The 22,818-nt window shown below is 45.2% G+C and overlaps 1 protein-coding gene across 1 annotated transcript in view; it reads right to left on the bottom strand.

The window, feature by feature from the left end:
- Otoa (otoancorin) overlaps positions 1 to 18,078 on the bottom strand; it is a 70,279-nt gene extending 52,201 nt beyond the window's left edge. The window contains exons 1-9 of the mRNA XM_052713699.1: positions 17,999 to 18,078; positions 17,647 to 17,741; positions 16,683 to 16,711; positions 16,560 to 16,590; positions 16,415 to 16,442; positions 14,877 to 14,964; positions 12,264 to 12,395; positions 9,381 to 9,616; positions 4,154 to 4,257 (exon numbers count right to left, since the gene is read on the bottom strand). Coding sequence (XP_052569659.1) covers positions 4,154 to 4,257; positions 9,381 to 9,616; positions 12,264 to 12,395; positions 14,877 to 14,964; positions 16,415 to 16,442; positions 16,560 to 16,590; positions 16,683 to 16,711; positions 17,647 to 17,737 — 739 coding nt within the window. The 5' untranslated portion in view covers positions 17,738 to 17,741; positions 17,999 to 18,078. The remainder of the gene's footprint in view (positions 1 to 4,153; positions 4,258 to 9,380; positions 9,617 to 12,263; positions 12,396 to 14,876; positions 14,965 to 16,414; positions 16,443 to 16,559; positions 16,591 to 16,682; positions 16,712 to 17,646; positions 17,742 to 17,998) is intronic.
- Positions 18,079 to 22,818: the final 4,740 nt, after the last annotated feature.

The following is a 22,818-nucleotide window of genomic DNA, read 5'->3' on the forward strand; positions in this document are numbered from 1 at the left end:
TAGGTGCCATTTCTCGTGTACTACCAATTTCTTTTTGTTGTTGTTGTTGCTGTTTTGGGGTTGTTTGTTTGCTTGCTTGCTTTTTGAAATGAGTTCTCTCACTTGCCTCACTTACTCAGAACTCACTGAGTAAGCTAGACTGGCTGGCCAGAGAGCCCCATGGGTTCACCTGTCTCTCCCTCCCTGGCGTGGATACTATAAGCACACACCACCACATGGACTGGGGATCGAACTCAGGTCTTCACGCTTGCAAGATGAGCACTTTACCAACTGAGCCATCTCCTCAGCTCTTCAGCTTTACTTTTGCTTTTGTTTTTCATTTAGGTGATAGTAGAGGTTGACTCCAAGGCTTCACACATGCCAGACAAGGGCTTCACCACTAAAAAACTCTCCATTGTTTTCACTTAGTTACAAGGTCTTACTCAGTTGCCCAGGCTGGTCTTGAACTTGCTATCCTTCTGCCTTAGCCTTCCAAGTAGCTGGGATAGTAGTTGTGCTATCAAAACTGGCTTAAACCTTCCTTTCTCTCCTTAGCTGGAAATAATCTCTTTCTCTTTGCAATTCCCAGAGGAGTCTCTGTGTCACTGTGTTCTGGCATTTGAAATGCCCCATCTGTGACATATCAATGGAACTTTAAAACAATCAAACCAGGACCCAATGTCAGATTTCAATGAGCTGGAACTGGCTGAGGTTGCCCCACCCCCAGGCCTTTGGTACAGATGTTACACACAGCATTGTATTGGTGACATTTAAAGAAAAGAAAGAAGTAAGAGCATATAAATCTGTCACCAAGAGCTGTTTGGGGGAGATGTGGACACTGGCAAGGTCAAAACGAGATAGACAAGTCAGCTTTTTCATGGGCTGATTCACCAAATACTGTTAACTCCTTAAGCTAGGGAATCAGAGGTATGGGAGTTGGGCACTGGGGAGAAGACTGAGCTGGTAATGTGCCTGCCTCAGAAACACAGGGACCTGAGTCTGCATCCCTAGCATCCATAGAAGCACACATCTGTGACCCCAGCACTCCAGTGGTGGCAGTGAAGATTTAAGTGGATCCCCAGTTCTCAATGGCCGTCTAGTCTAGCCAATCAGTGAGCTCCAGGTTCAGGGAGAGACCCTGTCCAAAATAATAAAGTAGAAAGTGGTTGAGGAAGACATCTGATGTCTAACTACCTCTAGCCAGCATACTACATACATACATATGTTGCTAGAGTTTTCCTGCCTGGCCCACAGTCAGGACAAATCTCTGTCACCCGCCAGTCCCACGGCAGCTCAGACCCGACCAAGTAAACACAGAGACTTATATTGGTTACAAACTGTACGGCCATGGCAGGCTTCTTGCTAATTGTTCTTATAGCTTAAATTAATCCATTTCTAGAAATCTATACCTTGCACATGGCTCGTGGCTTACCAGCATCCTCACATGCTGTTTGTCATCGTGGCAGCTGGCAGTGTCTCTCTGACTCAGCCTTCCACTTCCCAGCTTTATTCTCCTCCTTGTCCCGCCTACACTTCCTGCCTAGCCAATGGCCAATCAGTGTTTTATTGACTAATTAGCAACACATTTGCCATACAGAACATCGCACAGCATACACACACACACACACACACACACACACACACACACACACACACACTCACATTACACTTCATTCATTCATTCATTACACTTGAGTGACCTCCTCATTGTTGTATAGTGTGAGGCTCAGGTTCCTGGAGGCCATGACTAGAGGGAATTCACCCATGTATTTAAGACATTTATTGTATGCTGTTTAAAGTTACTCCCGCAAAACTCTCAGAGATTAATTCCAGGAAAAGACTAGATGGCATATCCTGTGCTCCAGCCCCGCTGGCTTCTTCTATGTCTTCCCAACACACTGAGTTCATTCTCACCCCAAAACCTTTGTCTGTGTCTGCTGTCCCTCACCCTTGGGTGTCTTCCCTCCCTGTGCCTCACATGACAGAGTCAGTCTCATCTTGGACTTAATCCAAATGGCATCCGTTGGAAAGGTCTTCCCTGATTTCTTAGTTCAGAGATTGACCAACCCTAGGACAAACTCAGGCCACCATGTGTTTTTATATAGTCTGAAAACCAAGAACAGTCTTTATATGATAGAAAAGAAAATTAAAAAGCACTAATGTTTGGTAGCACATGAACATTACATTAGTTCAAATACCAATGTCCGTACAGAGTTTTACTGGGATTCGGGCCCCCTCATTCATCAATCATCTGTGACTGCTTTCAAGGTGCAATGTCTGACTGCATGCTCAAATGGTTAAAATGTTTTACTAATTTTTGGCGGGGATATGTGTGTATGGTGTACCTGTGTGTATGAGTGTGGATACATGTGTGTACACATGTGCATGTAAAGGCCAGAGGCTGAATGTAGGTGTCTTCCTTGATCACTCTCTACCTTAGATTTTTTAGTCAGGGTCTCTCACTTGAACCCAGAACTCACCAATTTGGCTAGTCTAGCTCACCAGCTTCCCCCAGGATGCCCTGTCTCCACCTCCTACTGGCTGTGATGACAACAGGCTGTCACGCTCACCTGGCGTTTACCTGGGTGCTTTACCACCTGAGCCGTCTCCCCAGCCCTATTTCCTTATCTTTTAAAGCATTGTAGAAAGGTCTGTGCCAAGTCTGTTGTCTAAATCAGTCAGTCATCCGCCCTATGGCATTTATCCACTTTATCTTCTTCGTAACAGCTACCAGTATCTAAGGACCTCTCTCTTCTCTCTTTCTGCCCTTCCCTCCATTTCTTCTCTTCTTCTCTCATTTCTTTTCTTTCTCTCTCCCTCTCTTCTCTCACTCTCTGCAGGGACATCAAGCATAATGCCCCTAGAACCATAAGCCTAGGACACCCTGTAGGTATCCAAATCCTTAACTGTTCTAGTCCCTTATATAAATGTAATCAACACATGTGCCCACCTACACTTTAAGTCATCTCTAGATGATTTATAATACTGAACACAATGAGCATGCTATGCTAATAGTTTTAGATTGTTGGGGGAGTAATGACAAGTGTAAAGTCTGCTCGTGTTCAACACAGACACAGCTGGTTACACATGAGTAAAGTGCTTGTGAAGCAAACAAGAAGACCTGAGTTTAATACCCAGAACCCACTACAAAAATAAAACCTGGCAAGGCGTGGTAGTACATGCCTTTAATCCCAGCACTGGGGAGGTAGAGAAATATAGATCTCCATGACTTTGGGGCCAGCCTGGTCTGCATAGTGAGTTCCAGGCCAGTCAAGACCCTGTCTCAAAACAAACAAACAACTAAAACAACAACGACAAAAAGCCTGCTGTGGCAGCACAGGCTTGGAACTCTAGCATGGAGAAGTAGAGTCAGACAGATCCCTGGGGTTGCTGGCCAGCTAGCCCACCTAACCAGCAAGCCCCAGGTCTCGGTGAGAAAGCCTGTCACCATTGTTCTTTGTTCTTTTTCTTTTTCTGTTTTTTGTTTTTGTTTTGTTTTGCGACAGGGTTTCTCTGTGTAACAGTCTTGGCTGTCCTGGAACTCACTTTATAAATCAGGCTGGCCTTGAACTCACAGAGATCCACCTGCCTCTGCCTCCCAAGTGCTGGGGTTAAAGGCATGCACCACCATGCCTGGCTAATGAACACATTTTACACACAGGTTTTAAACTTGTAATCCCACTCTAAAGGCTGTCATCAAATGTAAGATGTCACCACAGAACAAGGACACGAGGTTACTTGTAAGACAGATACATCCTTATCTCAGAAACTTCAGTGTTTGAACAGCAGGCTGATGCCATGGAATGTGGTTCTACTCTACCAGCTACGTGACATAGGATCTGGAATTGTGGCAGGGGAGATGGGATAAAAAAAAAATCACAAAAACAAGGGACTGGAGAGATGGCTCAGTGGTTAAGAGCACTGAGCGCCCTTCCAGAGGACCCAGGTTCAGTTCCCAGCACCCACATAGCAGCTCACAACTGTCTATAATTCCAAGATCTGACGCCCTCACACAGACATACATGCAGGCAAAACATCAATGTACATAAAATAAAAATAAATTTAAAAAATTTAAATCACAAAAGCAATTAAATCCATCCTGATTTTAGAGATTGAAGCACCTGTCTGGAAGGTGGGGTTCCCCTAGAAGTCACTCCACCCAACCCTCACTCACCAGTGATGTTGAAGGGTGTCCTCAGGATCCCGGTCATCCAGGAGTAGAGAGCTCTCTGGGTGTGAGCTGAGGTTTGATCATAGAGGTCTTTGAACACTGCAGATCTAAGACACAGGGGCACAGGTGCCCATTAACAACACACAGGAGGGTGCCCATTAACAACACACAGGAGGGTGCCCACCCTGAAGGAGCCAGGAGAGCACTGTGCCCAGGGCTGCCACGCTGAAAGCCTGCACACCTTTGCTGTGTTGACTGTTTTCCTCGTTTTCTCTCTTCCCTTTCACAGCTAAACACCTTGCAAAGAGCAGCCTGTGCACCCTGTCTCTGTTCTCTTAGGTCCTAATCCCTTTGATGTGCAATAGCTTTTTTTTTTTTTTTTTTTTTTTTTGAGATAACTTAGGTAGTTGGAATTTTCTTTGGGCCACCAACCAGCTCCCAAATAAAGACACAGAGATGTATTATTAATTATTAATGCTCGGCCTTAGCTTAGGCTTGTCTCACTAGCTCTTTTAACTTAATTTAACCTATTTCTATTCATCTATGTTTTGCCTCAGGGCTTTTTACCTTTCTTTCATTCAGTATGTCCTACTTTCCTGCTTCCTCTGTGTCTATATGGCTGGCCCCTGGCATCTCCCTGTCAACTCCTTTTCTTTCTTCTTTGAGCCTAAATTCCTCCTCCTACTTACTCTCCCTTCCTGGAAGTTCCACCTATACCTTGTCCCTCACAATGGCCATTCAGCTCTTTATTAGAGCAATCAGGTGCCTTAGGCAGGCAAGGTAAAACAGCAACACATCTTTACATAATTAAACATATGCAGCACATCTTCACATAGTTTTACAAATGCAAAATATTCCACAACAAACTTACATGCCCTATAATTCACTTATTTAAAGTATATAATTCACCAGCACTCCCAAAAGTAGAATCAGTTCAAGGCCAGCCTTGGATATACAGCAAATTTGAGGGCAGCCTGCATAAGACCATGTCTCAAGAAAATGAAATCATGATATTTTTCAATAAAATGGATGGAACTAGAAAATATTGTATTATGTAAGGTAAATCAGGCTCCAAACACAGCATAAACAGACCTTAGCTTCTGATTTTTACACATGTATTGTGTGAGAATGGGTGTGTGATGGGTATTCTTGGTTGTCAACTTGATTACATCTGATTCACTAAAACCCATCATCCACATTTCCAGCAGCTTACAAAGAAACTCCACCTTAACTGTCACCCTTCAACCCCTAGCTCCCCAAATCCAAAAAACACTAATCCACTTCCTCTCTATGGATTTGTCTGTTCTGGATACTGCATATAAATGGAGTCACGCCATTCATCATTCCTGTGTCTTGCTTCTTACACATGCATGATGTTTTCAAGGCTGATACACGTTGGAGCATGCATCAGGCCTTCTGTAAAACTAAAGAATTTTCAAAACAGGAAACTGAGAAAGGCCTTGTGACCCTTCTCCCTTTCCTTTTAAGAGGTCATGTACAACGGCAAGAAGCACCGCCTCCTTCAGGTCATAGAGTTCAAGGTCATGGGCAGAGCAAATACCACTACAGCTTTTATTCCTTTTTATGAGTAAATAATATTCCACTATCTGGGTGTCTACATTGTGGTTGCCCAGTCGTCAATGGGCATTTAAATTGTTCTCACCTTTTGTTTTGTTTCTTTCTTTGTTGGTGCTTGGAATTGAACCTGAGGCCTCACACATATGATGCACATGATGCACATGCTCTGTTAGCAAGCTGAGCACACACACACACACACACACACACACACACACACACACACACACATCCCATCTTCCTGTTTAGCCTCCTAAGGAACCACCAACTGTCTCCACAGCAGCTGTCCCACTGTGTATTCCCACCATCACCACAGCTCATCTCTGATTTCTCTAATTGCCTTCAACTATTGTCAATATCTGGTGTTTTGACAAATAACCTCCTGCTGGTGTGAAGTGGCCTTGTCACTTTCTAAGCCACTGCAGTCTGACTTGGCACTGCTGGACCACCTGCATCGCTCCAGTAACCATCATCTCCTTTTCATCCATCCCAGAAGTCCTGGTTGGTACAAATAGGACTTTCCATGTCATAGCCTCTGGCACTGACCATCCTTCCTGATCATCCTGAAAACCTTCCAAACCTCTGTGTCCTGGGAGCCTCCTCCCCTCACACCTGCCCCATGAGTACAACTCTCCACATCATCAACACCATGAGTACAGCTCTCCACATCATCAACACCATGAATAAAACTCTCCACATCAACACCATGACTTCAGCTCTCCACATCAACACCACTGAGTACAACTCACCATGTCAACACCATGGTTACAACTCACCACACCCACATCATGAGTACAACTCATCATGCCAACACCATGAGTACAGCTCACACCCACAGCATCAGTACAACTCACCACATCAACACCATGAGCACAACTCACTGTGTCAACAATTTATCCACCTCTTCTAACGAGCATTCCCAGCAGACTTTTTACAGTCATTCTGTGTTTTAACATACAAATTTTACCTTAACCCACACACAATGTTATCTTTGTGTTTTCTATTTCTTTATTTCCATTCCTTTGACTTTTTGTTTTAATTTGTGGCCATAAATACACTTTATTGCATTAGAAATGTATAATTGCACTGTGGGAACTTCACCAGCAGTGATCCCACAGTGTTCCAGCATCATCAGCTGTCTCCAACACCTATGTCAGGACCCTGAAGGAAGAACACAGCCAAGACTTCTGCTATTCCACAGTTGTGTTCTGGTGTGTGTGTGTGTGTGTGTGTGTGTGTGTGTGTTTCTATTTTCTTTTTTTGTTATAAACACCATAGCAAATTTTAAAAATCTATTTAAACAAAATATTGTAGTTCTTGTTTTTCTGAATGTACTTAACACACTCTGCACTACGATTCTCCTCTGGAGACCAGCAGTGGGACTCGATCCTGAGGTGCCTTCCAGCAGGAGGTAGCCAGGACCCTTCCCTCAGAGGAGGAGCTCTCCGGTGCCCTGCAGAACTAGAAGTTGCCCTGTTGAAGCAGGAGAGCAGGGCACAGGGCAGAATCAGTGAGCAGCTGTGTTGTGGCACTCCTACAATGCCTGCTCTCACTGGATCTGGATGGCTCCATGTGCAAGTCGCATTTTGGCTGCAGAGTGGGTTACAACGCCTCATCCATCTGTGCTGCAGCTCCACAGGCACCAGCCGGACGTACTGAACCTGAATGTCACTGCCCTGGAGAAGTGACTCATCTACTCCCATAGCAGCAGGGTCTGAAGAGACCATGGATAGGAGCTGAGCACCCTCCAGTACACTTCCACATTAGTGCATCATTGAAGGAAGTCAAGACAGGAACTCAAACAGGGCTGGAACCGGGAGTCAGAAGCTGATGCAGAGGCCATGGAGGGGTGCTGCTTACTGGCTTGCTTCCTCTGGCTTGCTCCTGTTTCAATTTTTTATTTTATTTTGTGTGCATTTGTATGGGAGCCCTTATCTGCATGTGTACAGTAGCAGCAGAGGCCAGAAGAGGGCCTCTGATCTCCTGGAACTGGAGTTATAGGTGGCTGTGAGATGCAAAACGCTGAGAACCAAAACCAGGTCTTCTGCCAAGAACAGCAAGTGCTCTTAAGCACCAGGCCCTTTCTCCAGCACCTTGTTTTGTTTTTTAAGAGCAAGGATAGTTGAAAAAGCAGGGACAATTGAAAGACACACACATACATACATACACAAATGCAATACATACATAAACACATGCATATGCATACAAAGTGGTAAGCATCATTTAAGGGAAAACTTTCCCACTGCAAAAATGCTGTTTACCGGGGCTGGGGAGATGGCTCAGAGGTTAAGAGAACTGACTGCTCTTCCAGAGGTCCTGAGTTCAATTCCCAGCAACCACATGGTGGCTCACAACCATCTGTAACGAGATCTGGTGCCCTCTTCTGGCCTGCAAGCACACATGCTGTATACATAATAAATAAATCTTTAAAAAAAAAAATGCTGTTTACCATTCCCTATGGAATGCTACTGCCCTAGGGTGAGTTCTTTAGTCTCTCTGCCCTTCAATTTCCTCATCCACAAAGAAAAGAAACAGGAGGGCAGGATAGAGTGAGAAGTGAAGAGAAGACCTGGGCAAATCCCCTGGGGTCACCTCAGGGTCAAGAGGTGGAGCCCTCATGAATGGGATTCATGCCCTTGTCTAAGAGACTCCAGAGGGCTCTACAGCCCTTCTGCCAGCAGAGGACATGGCAAGCAGATACTCCTGTGAACCAGAAAGTAGAAAGACGCCAAATCTGCCATGCCTTGACCTTGACCATCTCAGCCACCAGAGATAAGTGTCTGCTGTCCAAGGTGCCCAGCCTACAGCTGACTAAGATACTCAGGAGAGCAGTGTAGGGAGCTAGGATTTAGTGGCACTGCTTTTTAGTGTATTTTAAGACTATTTTTTACTTAAAACAAAAATAATGATTTTCCATTTATGGAAATGAAGTTAAATTTACTTTAATTTTTTTCTTTTCCATTTCTCTGCATGTAGTGCACATGTCTGTTGCATGTGTGTGGGTACACATGTGTGTCTGTGACTATGGAGGATAATGTCGACGTTGGGAATCTTCATTGCTTGCTTTTCCACCTTATTTGTTGAGTCAGAGTCTCTCAGTCAAGCCCAGAGCTCATCGATATGGCTAGTTTCCCTAGTTAGCTTGCTCTGGGGGAATCCCCTGTCTTTGCCTTCCCAGGCTGGAATTAGGGGCAGGCTGCCACACCCACCTGCCATTTACATGGACTCTGGTTATGCAGACTCTGATCTTCATGATTACACAGTCAATGCTCTACCACTGAGCCATTCCCAGGCCCTAAAACAAATGGGTTTTTTGTTTGTTTGTTTTGTTTTTTGTTTTGTTTTTGTTTTGGGGTTTTTTTTTTTGTTGTTGTTGTTGTTTTAGCAGAAAGGATGAAGGCTTATAAAGAAAACCATGTAACAAATCACAGGGCAGGTGGTAGCTAGATGTGACAAGAACTAGGAGAATAGTTCCCAGACACTACAATTGAGAGAGAAGATAGTTTTAATAAAAGCACCGCTCAGCTCTGCTTCTGAAGACGTATGTCTACCTGTGCCCACCATCTTTCTCCCTTGCTGGGTGTTAACCGCCTTGAATCACCACAGCAGCCCCTGGGCAGCACACGGAACTGAGGGTTCAGAGCAAAAGACTTACAGGTTCTTAAAGGCATCCTCATGCAGATCCTGGGGTAACCTCTCTGTGATATCCGGCTGCAGGAAGCTGCCCGAGGACCCTCTGAGCACCCTGCCCAGGACCTCCACACACTCCAAGGGGCTCAGCACCTGGAAACAGCGCTCCAGCGTAATGGCAAACAGGCTGCGGTTCACACCAGGGCTCTGAAGGGCCTCTTCCCAAATGTCTCCCAAGTGGATGACAGTGTCCTTCAGGTCCTAAAGGCAGGAGAGAAGTGAGAGTCACTTGGGCTTTGTGCCCAAAGGACACAAGAAGACAGCTTGAAGGAGGACATGTTTAGTTGGCCAGAACACGGTGGGGGTGGGGTCTTGTAGATGGGGTTGTTCCCCACACTGCTGACAGGGAACAAGGAAATGGAAGGACCATTCATAACCTTCTAAACCCGCCCCCCATGACCTACTTCCTGCAATTAGGCTTCATCTCCTGAAGTTTTCACCACATCTCCCAAAATAGTCCCATCAGCTGGGGACCATGAGCTTATGGGGTACATTCCATTTTCAAACCATTATAGTACCAGGAGAGCTGCCTCTTGACCGGACAGCACTGGAAGAGACTCACATGCTGCAGCATGGAGAAATTCACATCATGCTGCTATGTGGAAATGCCTAGAGCTTTCCATCACCTTTGGATCAAAGGCAAGGCTTTCACCTGCTCTTCCCATTCTCTGGGTGGACAGCAAGAATGTCACATCTTCACTTTCATTAGCATAGAACTGACACGTGGTGCTTCCTCTGGGGGTGACCAAAGGTATCAGGCTCCACAGGGGGAGCAGGATCTTTGTCACAGCAGGAATCATTTGCATTTTCACAATGGATTACAGCTACTGCAGACATCTTGAGATCTTTACGGACAACACTTGTTGAGAGTTCCTGAAGTCGCTAGACTTGCTGCTGAGTTCTATTCCTTGGTGTGTTAAAGAAACACACAATTTACCTCTGTGTTTGTACTGGGCCTTTCCATGAGTGTTCTCCAAGATAATTGGCTTCCTTTCAATCTTCTGTATTTTGTTACGTAGATTTTTTAAAACATCACTCTGAAATAGGCCCATGGCTTCCTCAGGCAGGAACCCATTTTCCAACCTCAGATTCAATCTTTCTAAGATGAGTCACTAGAGGTTACTCTCCAAGACTCCATTTCCTCACCTGAATATTAAAACGCAAGATTATTTCTTATTTTTTATTTTGATTGCAGGTGCTACGCATGGAATTCAGGGCGTTGTTCATCCTGGGCCAGCACTCTGACCACTATGCTAAACCTTCAGCCCTTTTTCATGTGTGTGCATTCCTGCATGTGTGTGCATTCCTGCAAGTGTGTGAGTATAGACAGAGCTTCACTTTGTAGTCCAGTCTGGACTGAAACTTTCTATGCAGTCCCAAACGATGTCAAAATCTCTTCCTGCCTCAGCCTCCCGAGTTCCAGGGTTGCAGGCATGAGCTAGCAAGCCTGCCTTTAAATGGTAACACTCTTCTTAACCTTATTTAATGTTATGGAGGAGATTAAATTAATCCATGCATATTAAACCCTTGAAACAATGACAGATGGCTATCTGTCCCATGAGCCCAAACTGACTCACCTCGTGTGTGTGTGTGTGTGTGTGTGTGTGTGTGTGTGTGTGTGTGTGTGTGTGTGTGTGAATAAAATTTTATTGGCATATACCCATACCTAATAGCAGAGTTAATTAATTGTGACTAGAGGTGTATTCTCTATAAACACTACATTTTTACTCACTGGTCCCTTGCTTGTCATTCCCTTAGAAAAACACCTCATACATAGAAAAGCCTCAATAAACATTAAACAACATAATTTTTAATAGATTTTTGGATGGAATCACTTTTAAAAGCTGAAGTTCATTTAAAAATGAAGTCTATCCGTACCAAACTAGTGGCTTTTATGTTTTAATAACGAATATTAACGTAAGAACAGATTAGGAGTTAGGGATGCAGCTTGCTCAGCACGCATGGGTCCCTCAGTTTGATCACTGACATTACCAAAATAATTCAATAGAAAGTATAGAATCATTAGAATGTTTAAATCCTCTTTAAAAACCTTGTGAATTAAAACTAATAAGAATCTTAACATTTTAGAGCTGAGAGATGGCTCATCAGTGAAGTGTGTGTGCTGCTCTTGCAGAGGACCTCATTTCAATTCCCAGGACCCACGCAGGGCAGCTCATATCTACCAGAACCTCCAGGGGACCCAGCGCTCTCTTCTGACCTCCACAGGCACCAGACATGCACATGGTGCACAGACATACATACATGCAGACAAAACTCTCATACACATTAAAATAAAAATAAACTAATCTTTTTTTTAAAAAAAAAAAAAGAAGAAGAAGAATCTTTCCAGCCTGAGTCCACATGGGGAAACTGAGGCTAGGCAAGGGTTTGACTCCATTTTGGAACAGGGATCCATACCCACCTCTCTCCGATAAATGGACACTAGCCCTCAGCTTTGGAGCCCCGGGGCATTCTGGGGTTTGGGGATCTTGCTCTCTGTGCTGTTTCTGTTATTAATCTTGTTTCATGGTCATTGTTAGTTGTTGCCTGTCTTCACCCAGCAGTGTGACCTTAGGGACAGGGCCAGTCCTTTCTACACCCACTGCACACAGCAATCACCCTCACACACTCACCAACTCAAACCATCAGAAGACCCTCAGTACACTCAGTGGCCATAAGAGTAGAAAAATGTAACTCGGAGAAACTGGAGAAGAAAAGCCAGGCCCTAGGGTCCCAAGTTGGGGTGGCAGTGACGAGAGAAAGGAGTCAAGAGTGGCCAAGGCCTGGGTGGGCCCAGCAAATACCAACTGCCCCAGCTCCTCCTCAGGAGATGCCAAGCGCGCCTCACCAGGTGGTCCCACTTGTCTTCCAAAAGGCATTTCATGGCGGTACGGAACTGCTGGGCATCAGTGTCCCTCAGGTCCTCCAGCAGCTTCTGGGGCTGGTACAAATACTGCTCCAGGTGGGCTTCCATGACTGCCTGGGCATGGGAGATTCAGTCAGTGAACAGAAGACCAGACAGTGGGTCAGCACCATGGCCAGCAGCTCAGTGGTTCCCCCGACTCCCTGCAGAGTCCCCTACCTGGCAGCAGCCTGTCTGTGGGGGGTTTAGTGGTTGCAAATGCTGTAAAGTTGGGGGATTCCTTACAAAATCCAGATTTCCCCATTCAGGGACCAGCTTGATTTCCCCACTCTGTAACCTGCCTGGTCCTTGTCCGAGGCAGTGGACCTCTGTGGAGATGCTGAGTGAGTGTCCCTGTTTCCTACCACTCAAACCCTACGCTGAGCAAGGAGAAAACCCAGGCAGAACGAATCAACGTGTCTGTAACGCCTTGTCAGGCCCCCAGCCTCCCCTGAAAACCTCCCCTCTGCTATTTGCGGACTCCTTTTCTGTTTTTATTTAGGAGCTTTTGGACTTGCTGCTGTTGTTCACTTTGGGGAATGGGAGTCTCACTATGTAGTCCAGGCTGGCCCTATATCCACACACTCCTCTTGTCTTAACTTCCCAGATGCTGAGGTTACAGTTGTATGCCCAGCCTCAGCTTCTTAATACCCCTTACACAAATATTCTCTGGGAAGGCGGTGTGAACTAATGCTTATAGGCAAACAATGGGTATAAAAGACAGGTAACATGTATGCCATCTGTTTACACTTACCTGTACTTCAATTTAATTAGATAGTGTATGTTTGTGTGTTGTGCTTTCTCATGTAGCCCAGGCTGGGTTCAAACTCACTGTGCAGCCAGGGATGGTTTTGAACATGTGATTCTTCTACTTCCATCCCTCTAGTGCTAGTATTGTGGATATGTGTCAACCATGCCCATTTGCTGCAGTGTTGGTGATCAAGCCCAGGGCTTTATGCATGCTGGGCAAGCACTCTGCCAACTGAACTACACCTCTAGTCCGTGGGCATCCTATATTTCGTATTTGCTAAGTTGGCAACCCTACATCTGGGCCTTAGAATTCATATCTGGAAAACAGAGACCACAATAGTGCTCGCCGTGTGGGGCGCTGTGAGAATTAAATGTCTACCGCAGTCTCGGTGGTGCCTAGCTCAGAAGTGCGCAGCAGTGTCCACCATTTTTCTCCACTTACAGTGAGTTTTTATTTACTGGGTGTCTGTCTCTACCTCAGAACGGTGGGAGTAATGAGTGTTCTCCACCTCATTCTCGGTGTCTTCGACTGTGCCAACCTGCCAAGTGAATGAAGATGCACGTGCAGCAGTATACACCTACCAATATGGGAAACCTTACTGTCAGAGAGGAAGGGGTTACTCGTTACTGCTAATTACGTTGCCAGGAGTGATGGAGGCAGATGCCATGTGGGCCCAACAGCCCCTCCAGCTTGAGGAGCAAATAGTGAGCAGGAAGCCCCCTCTGGGTGCAGATCTGGTGTGAGTATCTGTTGATATTTCTGTTTTATTAAAATGTAAGTTAAAACTGGAAATAACAAAGAACTGTGCTGCTCCTTAATTCATCAGCCTATGGCGTGACTTCCTTACTAAACAGAATAATGGTATGTGAGCACTGAACACATCCTCAGGTCCAGATGTGGTTCTCAAGGTATCACCCTGAGTGACCAGCCATGCTGAGACATCCCAGTCATCACACCTCCTCTGTGCCCTACTGCTGCCCTAACCAGATGTCCACTGCTGTCACCAATGTTGGGTGTGGTTTCTCCCCCAAGGCTCAAGCATCAGAAGTTAGTGCCTATGAAGGTGACATTAAGAGGTGAGGCCGCCTCTAAGAAGTGGACCCTGGTGTGAGGGCATAGGGATGCTGCCCTTGGAAGGAACTGAGATAGTTCCCGTGAGATACTGGTGAGTTCTCAGGAGAGGATTAAAGTGAGCCTGACCATGAATCCTGCCCCAGATTTCTCTCCCCCCATTCGATCCATCTTTCCCTCCCATAGGTGTGCCCACCATTGTAATGCATCTACCAAGTTTATACATTCTACTATGCCTTTGAGGAGCCAGCACTATACTGATGGATGGTCAGCCTCTAAAACTATGAAGTAGATTAAACTCTTTTTTAAAAAAGACTTATTCATGTATGAGTGTATATGTATCTGTGTGAGCATATGTGCGCATGTGTATAGAGGCGCCCACAGAGGCCTGAGGAGGACATCAGATCCCTTGGATGTGGAGTTGCAGGTATCTGTGAGCCACCAACATGGGTGCTGGGATCCGAACTCTTTGACTGAGTTCCTCATGAATGAGCAGCAAGCACTCTTAACCACTGATCCATCCCTTCATCCTACAACTCTTTCCTGTCTTGGGATTTTTTTACAGTAATAGAAGTACCTCGTCTTGGATACTGTGGTCCAGTAATAGAAAAGCATCTAATACATCTCTGCTGTTCTTTTATCAGGAAATCCCCTCCAGTTTCCACTCAGTGTACAACTGGTTTGCACTAAGGTGTGACCAATAGTAGAATTTAGGAACACGTCTCACATACACACACCTGCAGGCTGGCGATGGTAAAGGCCACATTCCGTGAGTTCAGATAGGCAAGAACTCTGTGGGACAGGTCTGCAGTCCACACATGGGAGCTTCAAGCAAAGACAGACAGGAGAAAGTCAATGACCAGGTCCCCTGCAAACATTCCTGTACTGGCTGTGTGCCCTGAGGCTCAGAGAGAAGGTGGAAATGGATCAGGGATGCCAGGAACTCTATGTTGAGAAGTAAGAGATGCCTTCACCTGGCACAGTGGCAGGAGGTGTGTCCATGAGTGTGCGTACAGGTGTGTATGTGTATATATTCAGGTGTGTATATGTATGTGTGTGTATACAAGTGTGTATGTATACAGGTCTGTTTGTATACAGGTGTATGTGTATATGTGTGTGTGTGTGTGTGTGTGTGTGTGTGTGTACAGGTGTGTGTGTTTGTATACAGGTGTATGTGTGTATGTGTGTTTGTATACAGGTGTATTGTATGTGTGTATACAGGTGTATTGTATGTGTGTGTATACATGTGTGTGTGTATGTGTGTGTATACAGGTGTATGTGTATAAAGGTGTATGTGTCTATGTGTATATACAGATGTGTATGTATGTTTGCGTGTGTGTAGATGCCTGAAGACAACCTCAAGTATCATTGAGACAGGGTCTTTCATTGGCCAGGAGTTCACTGATTCAGCTAGACCAGATGACCAGCAGATCCTAAGAATTTCCTGTCTGTACTGCCCCAGCACTGGGATTCCAAGCATGTGCCACCACACCCAAAACTTATATACAGATTCTGGGGGTCACACTCAGGTCCTCATGCGTGTGAGGCAGGCACTTTACCGACTGTGCCGTCTCCCCAGCCACTACAAACAGCTTTCTTCTGATCTCTTTTTTGTTATAGATAAGTAGATGGATGGATGAACACATAAGTAAATAAATAAAATTGCAGCCTGAAAGAATATATCTAAAAGCACCATTGCAGTTCTCATGGGGAGAGGGATGTTTACAGGGGCCTTTCATCTTAATGTCACTGGCTGTCCCTGCCAGGGGCCTGAGGCCCCCATTTCCTCTTCTTCATGGAATGCATATTAAGATTTAATGTCGACAGCTTTCTTTCTACAACACTGCCACACCACCCCATCTCTCCAGCCTCTCGCACGGGCCTGCACACCACAGAGCAGAGTGGTGGTGGTCACACTCCAGTTCTGCCACTCCCCAGCTGTGTGGCCCCCACTCACCTTCCCCAAGCCTCGGTTTCATTATTCTGTCCAAAGGGACAGCAACTGGCCCCAGGCTGAGGGGTAGAGTAAACACAGATGCCCTTCTCTTCACCAAGTCCTGGGAATAAGTGCCTCCTCAGAAGCACTCCAGGCATTGTGGTCTTAAGCTACAGTGATGGAGGGATAGTGTTTGGGGAACAAGTGTGTCACTGAAACACTAAACATTGGTTGATGCTCTTTGCAATGAGCATCTACTACTTTTCTCAAGTAAGAAATTCCATGTCAGAGTTATTAGGAAGAAATCCCATCCCTTCCAAGCCCTCAGAGGCAGATTACCTTCCGAACTGTATGAGATCCAGAAACGCTACAGCAGGGAACAAAATGAGAAGACAACTTTAAACAGAATAGTTCCACAGACACCACATCCATATTCTGTTTGATGATCTCAGAAGGTACACATGGGACAGACTGGGGACATTACCATTCAGATAGCTTCCCTCTATTATTTCTTCCTAAAAGGCAAAGAGATAAAATCAAGTATAACATTGAAATTTGGCAGCGCCAGTAGAGGGGATTTTGATTAAAATAAAAATGGAACACTCACCGCCATTTTCTGTAACAATGGGTGTAAATCTGTAAGAAAGCCATTGGATATGTGAGGAGAACTGCACTGTGTGACCTTCATAAAGGCAAATGTAGCTACCATGGGAGCCCAACAAAAGACACTCAGGCTTTCCCTGAGTTGTAATCATTACAATAACTATGCCCAGTGTGAGAAAACTTTGGTTCCCAGCCCCCACTGAGAACCTTTACACACTGTCACTGGGAGGGTCAGTTTGTCCAGCCACTGTGGCAATCGGGGAAGAGGCGTCCCACAAACATAAGGAGAACTACTGTCTGATCCATTCTGTGTCACACAGAGGCAGCTAAGGTGCACAGCACAGAGATGCCCACCCATCTGTGCTCAGTGTGGCAATATTCAAAATTACCAGGATACGGAGCCAGCCTAGAAGCCCATCAACAAGATCCTGGTGAAAAATAGTGTGATCTATACACACAGGGGAGTATTATTCTAGCATAAAGAAGAATGGAACTATGTCATCTGCAGGAGAAACGTTGGAACTGGAGATCATCCTGTCAGTCAAAACAAGCCAGACTCAGAAAGACAGGCGCTACATGCTTCCCTCATGTGTGGGATCTAGTGAACCCCTGGGAAATGGAGGAAAGAGAGGGTGCTGGTGGTGAAGTCCACCGAAGTACATTGTGTGCATGTGTGACAATGTTATAATCAACCTATTACTTTGTACAAATAATATGCACTAATAAAAAAAAACTTGTATAATAACCCTAAAAGGCCAACACTTACCCACAGACACACATATGCTCTCTCTCTCTCTCTCTCTCTCTCTCTCTCTCTGACACACACATACATACACACACACACACACACACACACACACACACACACACACACACCTGAATGCATCATGAACCTAAACTGATATATCCAGCTACATCCCCTAAAATGTGTGGAAGCTGCAAAAGGTGCTTTTCTCCTCAGGACTTACCCTGCCTGGAGCTTGGGTCTCCCTGGCATGCACCTCCATGGCTCAGAAAAAGGGCCAGGAGAAGGGAGAACATCCTAGGTCCCTGAGACATTCTCCTGCAATTAAGTCAAGAACAGAAATGATTCAGGTTTATTTTTCCTTTAAAACATGCATTTAAGAATATTCAGGAACAAAAGGAACATATAGACCCCAACGCTTCAAAAATATTTTAAATAATTTAAGGAGTCCAGTGTATGTCTAAGACACATTCTTCATTCTCCCAGTGACCTCAACAGCCCATTTCTATTCTTACCACCATCCTGTTCCACTGCACCCACAAGAGAGGAGTGCTTCAAAGCGCTCACTCCATTACCTCTCACATGAGCTCTGGATCCAGAACGTAAGAAATCTCACAATCCGGTAAGAAGACAGGCCAACAGGAAAACACAGTTGAACTTCTTTAAAACAGATAGGAAAATGTCCAATAAGAACACAAAAGATATCACAGGATGTGAGTCACTTTATATGGGGCTCTGCTCAAAACAAGTTCCATTTGTGGGCTTTTTAATAAGCAGACAGGACAGATGGCTATTTTCAAAATTTAAATCTATGCATGTCACCTTCCTTCCTATTATCCCCAGGATAAAACAAACCATGTGAAATAAACTCACAATGAGACCCCACACAGTCACTAAAATGACTAAAAGTGGAAGACTGACATCAAATGTTGGCAGTATTGTGACTGGAAAACTGTTTGCCAGAATTCTACAAAATACATACTTGGTACTCTACAATCAAGGAATGTCAGGGGCTAGGGAGATAGCTTAGTTGGTAGAGAGCTTGCCTAGCAAGCACAAAGTTCTAAGTTCGATCCTGAGCACCGTAAACTTGGCATTGGAGGTACACCTGTAATCCCAGCACTCAGGAAGGAGAGACTAGAAAATCAGAAGTGCAATGTTATCCTCAGCTACTCAGTAAGTTTAAGGGCAGCCTGGGATACATAAGACCCTGTCTCTAAAAAAAGAAAGGAAATAAAAAAGAAGAAAGAAAGAAAAGGAAAAGAGAATTTCAATCCCAGGTATTTGCCAAGAGAAATAGAAACATGTAAATACAAAGACTGGTTCAGCCTTATTTGTAATAGTCAAATCTAGGAACAACCCAAGTGTTCAACAGGTACAAGGTTTAAGATGGCATATCTAGCCGGGCGGTGGTGGCGCACGCCTTTAATCCCAGCACTCGGGAGGCAGAGCCAGGCGGATCTCTGTGAGTTCGAGGCCAGCCTGGACTACCAAGTGAGTTCCAGGAAAGGCGCAAAGCTACACAGAGAAACCCTGTCTCGAAAAACCAAAAAAAAAAAAAAAGATGGCATATCTAAGCCGGGCGGTGGTGGCGCACGCCTTTAATCCCAGCACTCGGGAGGCAGAGCCAGGCGGATCTCTGTGAGCTCGAGGCCAGCCTGGGCTACCAAGTGAGTTCCAGGACAGGCGCAAAGCTACACAGAAAAACCCTGTCTCGAAAAACCAAAAAAAAAAAAAAAAAAAAAAAAAGATGGCATATCTATTCAATTGAACCAGTGGATCACCACTCAGCAATAAAAAAATTAAACCTATCACCTTAGATAATTAGAAGACTGTTGTAGAATAGAATATTTGTTTAACTAAGTAAAGATGTATTACATCTGTTTGTGTTGCAGAATAACTGTTTAACTATGTAAAGATGTATGACATTTGTTTATGCTGCACTTGTTTAACTATGTAAAGATGTGTTGCATTTGTTTATGCTGCACTTGTTTAACTATGTAAAGATGTGTTGCCTTTGTTTTACCTTGCCTGCCTAAGGCACCTGATTGGTCTAATAAAAAACTGGTTGGCCAATAGCTAGGCAGTAGAGGGATAGGTGGGGCAGGCAGAGAGAATAAGTAAGAAGAGGAATCTAGGCTCGAGAGAGAATGAGGGAGAAAGAAAGGGAGACACCAGGGGCCAGCCAGTGAGCGGTCAGTCAGACACAGAGGAAGCAGGAAAGCAGGACGGACAGTACATAGATGAGGTAAACGAACCTTGAGGCAGCACATAGGTTAATAGAAATTGGGCTAATTTAAGTTTAAAAAGCTAGCTAGAACCAATCTTAAGCTAAGGCAGTGAATTCATAATTAATAATAAGTCTCCCTGTCATGATTTGGGGACTGGCGATCCAAGAAAGCCTGCTACAGAAGACCAACCAAAATATGCCACACAAAGCTGTCAAGATACTGAATGCAGGAATCAGAAGATTGAAGTCTCAGAGAGAAGGGATGCAGACCAGCTGAGCCCAGCCCGCGCTCCTGCTACCACCCGGAGTCTCCAGCCCACAGTGCAAGCTGAGGAGGCAGAATGGGGGCTCAGGAAAATCAAGGTTCCAGACTTCCAGGGAAGAGCACTTGGAGAGGTGTAAGCTACACAGAGAAAGTTCCGCAGGTCTGAGGAAGGATTCCTTGAGCATTGAACAGGTCACCTGAGACAAGAGGAATGAAAGCACGGGAGGTGGAACCGTCCTCAGGACTCACCCAGGAGCAGGGGAGTTCCCACAGCTAGAGCAGAAAATGGGACGGTCCTCCTGGAAGAGCTGCCTCAGGAATGGCCACAGGGGGCTGCACCACTTCCTGGATGGATACCGTGCTATAGTTACACAAGAGGTAAGGAGGGAGGAGACTTCATTCCACATTTTAGCTTCCTAGCAATCCAAATTTCAAAATGAAAAACCATTTTAATCACACAAATGGAAGAACAGCCTATAGTCCACAGGAAAAAGACCAAATGGTTACCACATGCAACAAGGATGAATAGCAGCAACATGCCTCGTGAAAGACTCTAGGAACAGGGCCAAGAAAGGTGGCTCCATGGGTAAGTGCCTACCACACAAGCACGAGGACCCAAGTTCACATCCCTAGCACCCAAGTAAAAGGCAGAGGGTGCATGCCTGTAATCCCAGCACTGGAGAGGAAGAGACAGGAGGGTCCCTGAGGCTTGCTGGGCAACTAATTTTGCTGAATTGGCAAGTTCCAGGTTCAAAGAAGGTGGGAGAGCCTGTGTCAAAAAGTAAAAAGAGTGACTGAGTACCTGATGTCAACTTCTGGCCACTACACGCACATGCTCACACACAATGCACCATTCATAAAAATAGGATATATTGCACAGTTCCATTTATGTGAAACTCCAAGACAGTTGAAAATCGTCTACTGTGACAAAGTCAGGAGACACCTGGGACACTCTGAGCACGTGGTGGGAAGCCTTACTGCAAAAGAACACAAGAGAATTTGAAGAGACTGATGATTATTTACTTTATTTATTTATTTTTGTTTTATGTATATGAGTGTTTGCCCCCATTGACGTGTGTGCAGTGCCTGCAGAGGCCAGGAGAGGGCATCAGATCCTCCTGGAACTGGAGTTACTGACAGGTGGGAGCTGCCAGGTGGGTGCTGGGAATCAAACGGAGTCCTCTGAAGAGTAGCTTGTACTCTTACCTGCACCTTGCTCCAGTCCCAATAATGGGAATTTCTCTACCTTGATTATAGTGGGTATTACATAGAAGCCATGCTTACCAAATCTCATTGGAATGTGGTTTTTTTTTTTTAATGTTGCTGCATCTAAGCCATAACTCCCAAGAGTTGCAATCAAAAGAGAAAAGGAAACCATGGACTGTAAAGTCACACAGTCTGGTTTCTTTCCTACCCCTGCCCACTCACTAGCTGTGTGATATCAGGCAACTGGCTTCACTTCTCTGTACTTCAACTTTCCCTGTATTTCTATTTTAAATGGGGTAGATCGTGGTACTGTCCCAGCTTGGTTTCTGTTGCTGTGATAAAAATACTGATCAAAACCAGCTTGGGGAGGAAAGAGTTGATTTGGCTCCGAGTTTACAGTCCATCATCCAGGGAAGCCAAGTCAGGAACTTAATACAGGAACCTGGAGGCAGGAGCTGAAGCAGAGGCCATGGAGGGGTGCTGCTTATTGGCTTGCTCCTAGTGGCTCACTCAGCCTGCTTTCTTATAGAACCCAGGACCACCAGCCCAGGCATGTGTAGCTGGAGAGTTTTCTCTCCGGGTCCCGCCAATCCCCGGCAGTCCAACAGCCCACTTATAAAATAAACACACAGATGCTTATATTATTTAAACTGTTTGGCCTAATGGCTCAGGCTTTTTGCTATCTCGTTCTTACATCTTAAATTAATCCATTTCTATAAATCTATACCTTGCCACGTGGCTCATGGCTTACCGGCATCTTCACATGCTGCTTGGCATGTTGGCGGCTGGCAGTGTCTCCCTCTGCCTTCCTATTCTCTCAATTCTCCTCTCTGTTAGTCCCACCTATTCTTCCTTTCTGGCTACTGGTCAATCAGTGTTTTATTTATTGACCAATCAGAGCAACACATTTGACATACAGACCATCCCACAGCAGGGACGGCCCCACCCACAGGGAGCTGGGCCCTCCTATATCATTAACCAATAAAATGTCCCACAGACTTGTCTACAGGCCAATCTGATGGAGGCAATTCCTCAGTTGAGGTTACCTCTTCCAAGGTGACTCTAGTTTGTGTTGAGTTGACAAAAACTAACCAGCACAGGGACCCACCTTATACTGTCTTTTGAGAAGTAAATTAATCACTTTGAATGGAGCTTTGCTCAGAACAAGTTCTGAGTGTGAGTTTTTACTAAGTAAAGAGGTCAGACTGCTGTTTTCAAAGTTCCAGTCTCTGCCTGTCACCATCCCTCTCTTTTTACTTCTCAGATAAAACCCTTTAGGGGTTGTGCCACCCACTTCTTCGTGCCTCATTCCCGAGGCTCCTGCTCAGGGCTTCTTTCTGTCCTTCCAAGATGTAATATTCTCCAGGTCAAGGTCTTCTGTGAAGACTCCTCCCTTTTGGCCTGGCTAACTCAACTCATTATAAATCCCAAGTCCTCCATACAGCCCTCCATGAATTCTCTAAGACAAGACAATTAGAGAGAATGCCAATACTTCTCTTTCAGAGCACCAGGCATGACTAAAGTACATATTTATATCTATGTAATTATTTCATGCATTCGTTTATCAAATGTTTATTGAGCATCACTGCAGACTAGGCATTCTCTACACTCTGAGGATACAGCAGTTTGCAGAGTCGTGCCCCTGTTGATGTGTTGGGGAGGCAGGAAGAAAATTAATAGGCAATCAGGTTAGG

The sequence above is a fragment of the Peromyscus californicus genome, unplaced genomic scaffold (assembly GCF_007827085.1).
Source record: "Peromyscus californicus insignis strain IS unplaced genomic scaffold, ASM782708v3 Scaffold_4__1_contigs__length_199733344, whole genome shotgun sequence".
NCBI classification, from domain to species: Eukaryota; Metazoa; Chordata; class Mammalia; order Rodentia; family Cricetidae; genus Peromyscus; species Peromyscus californicus.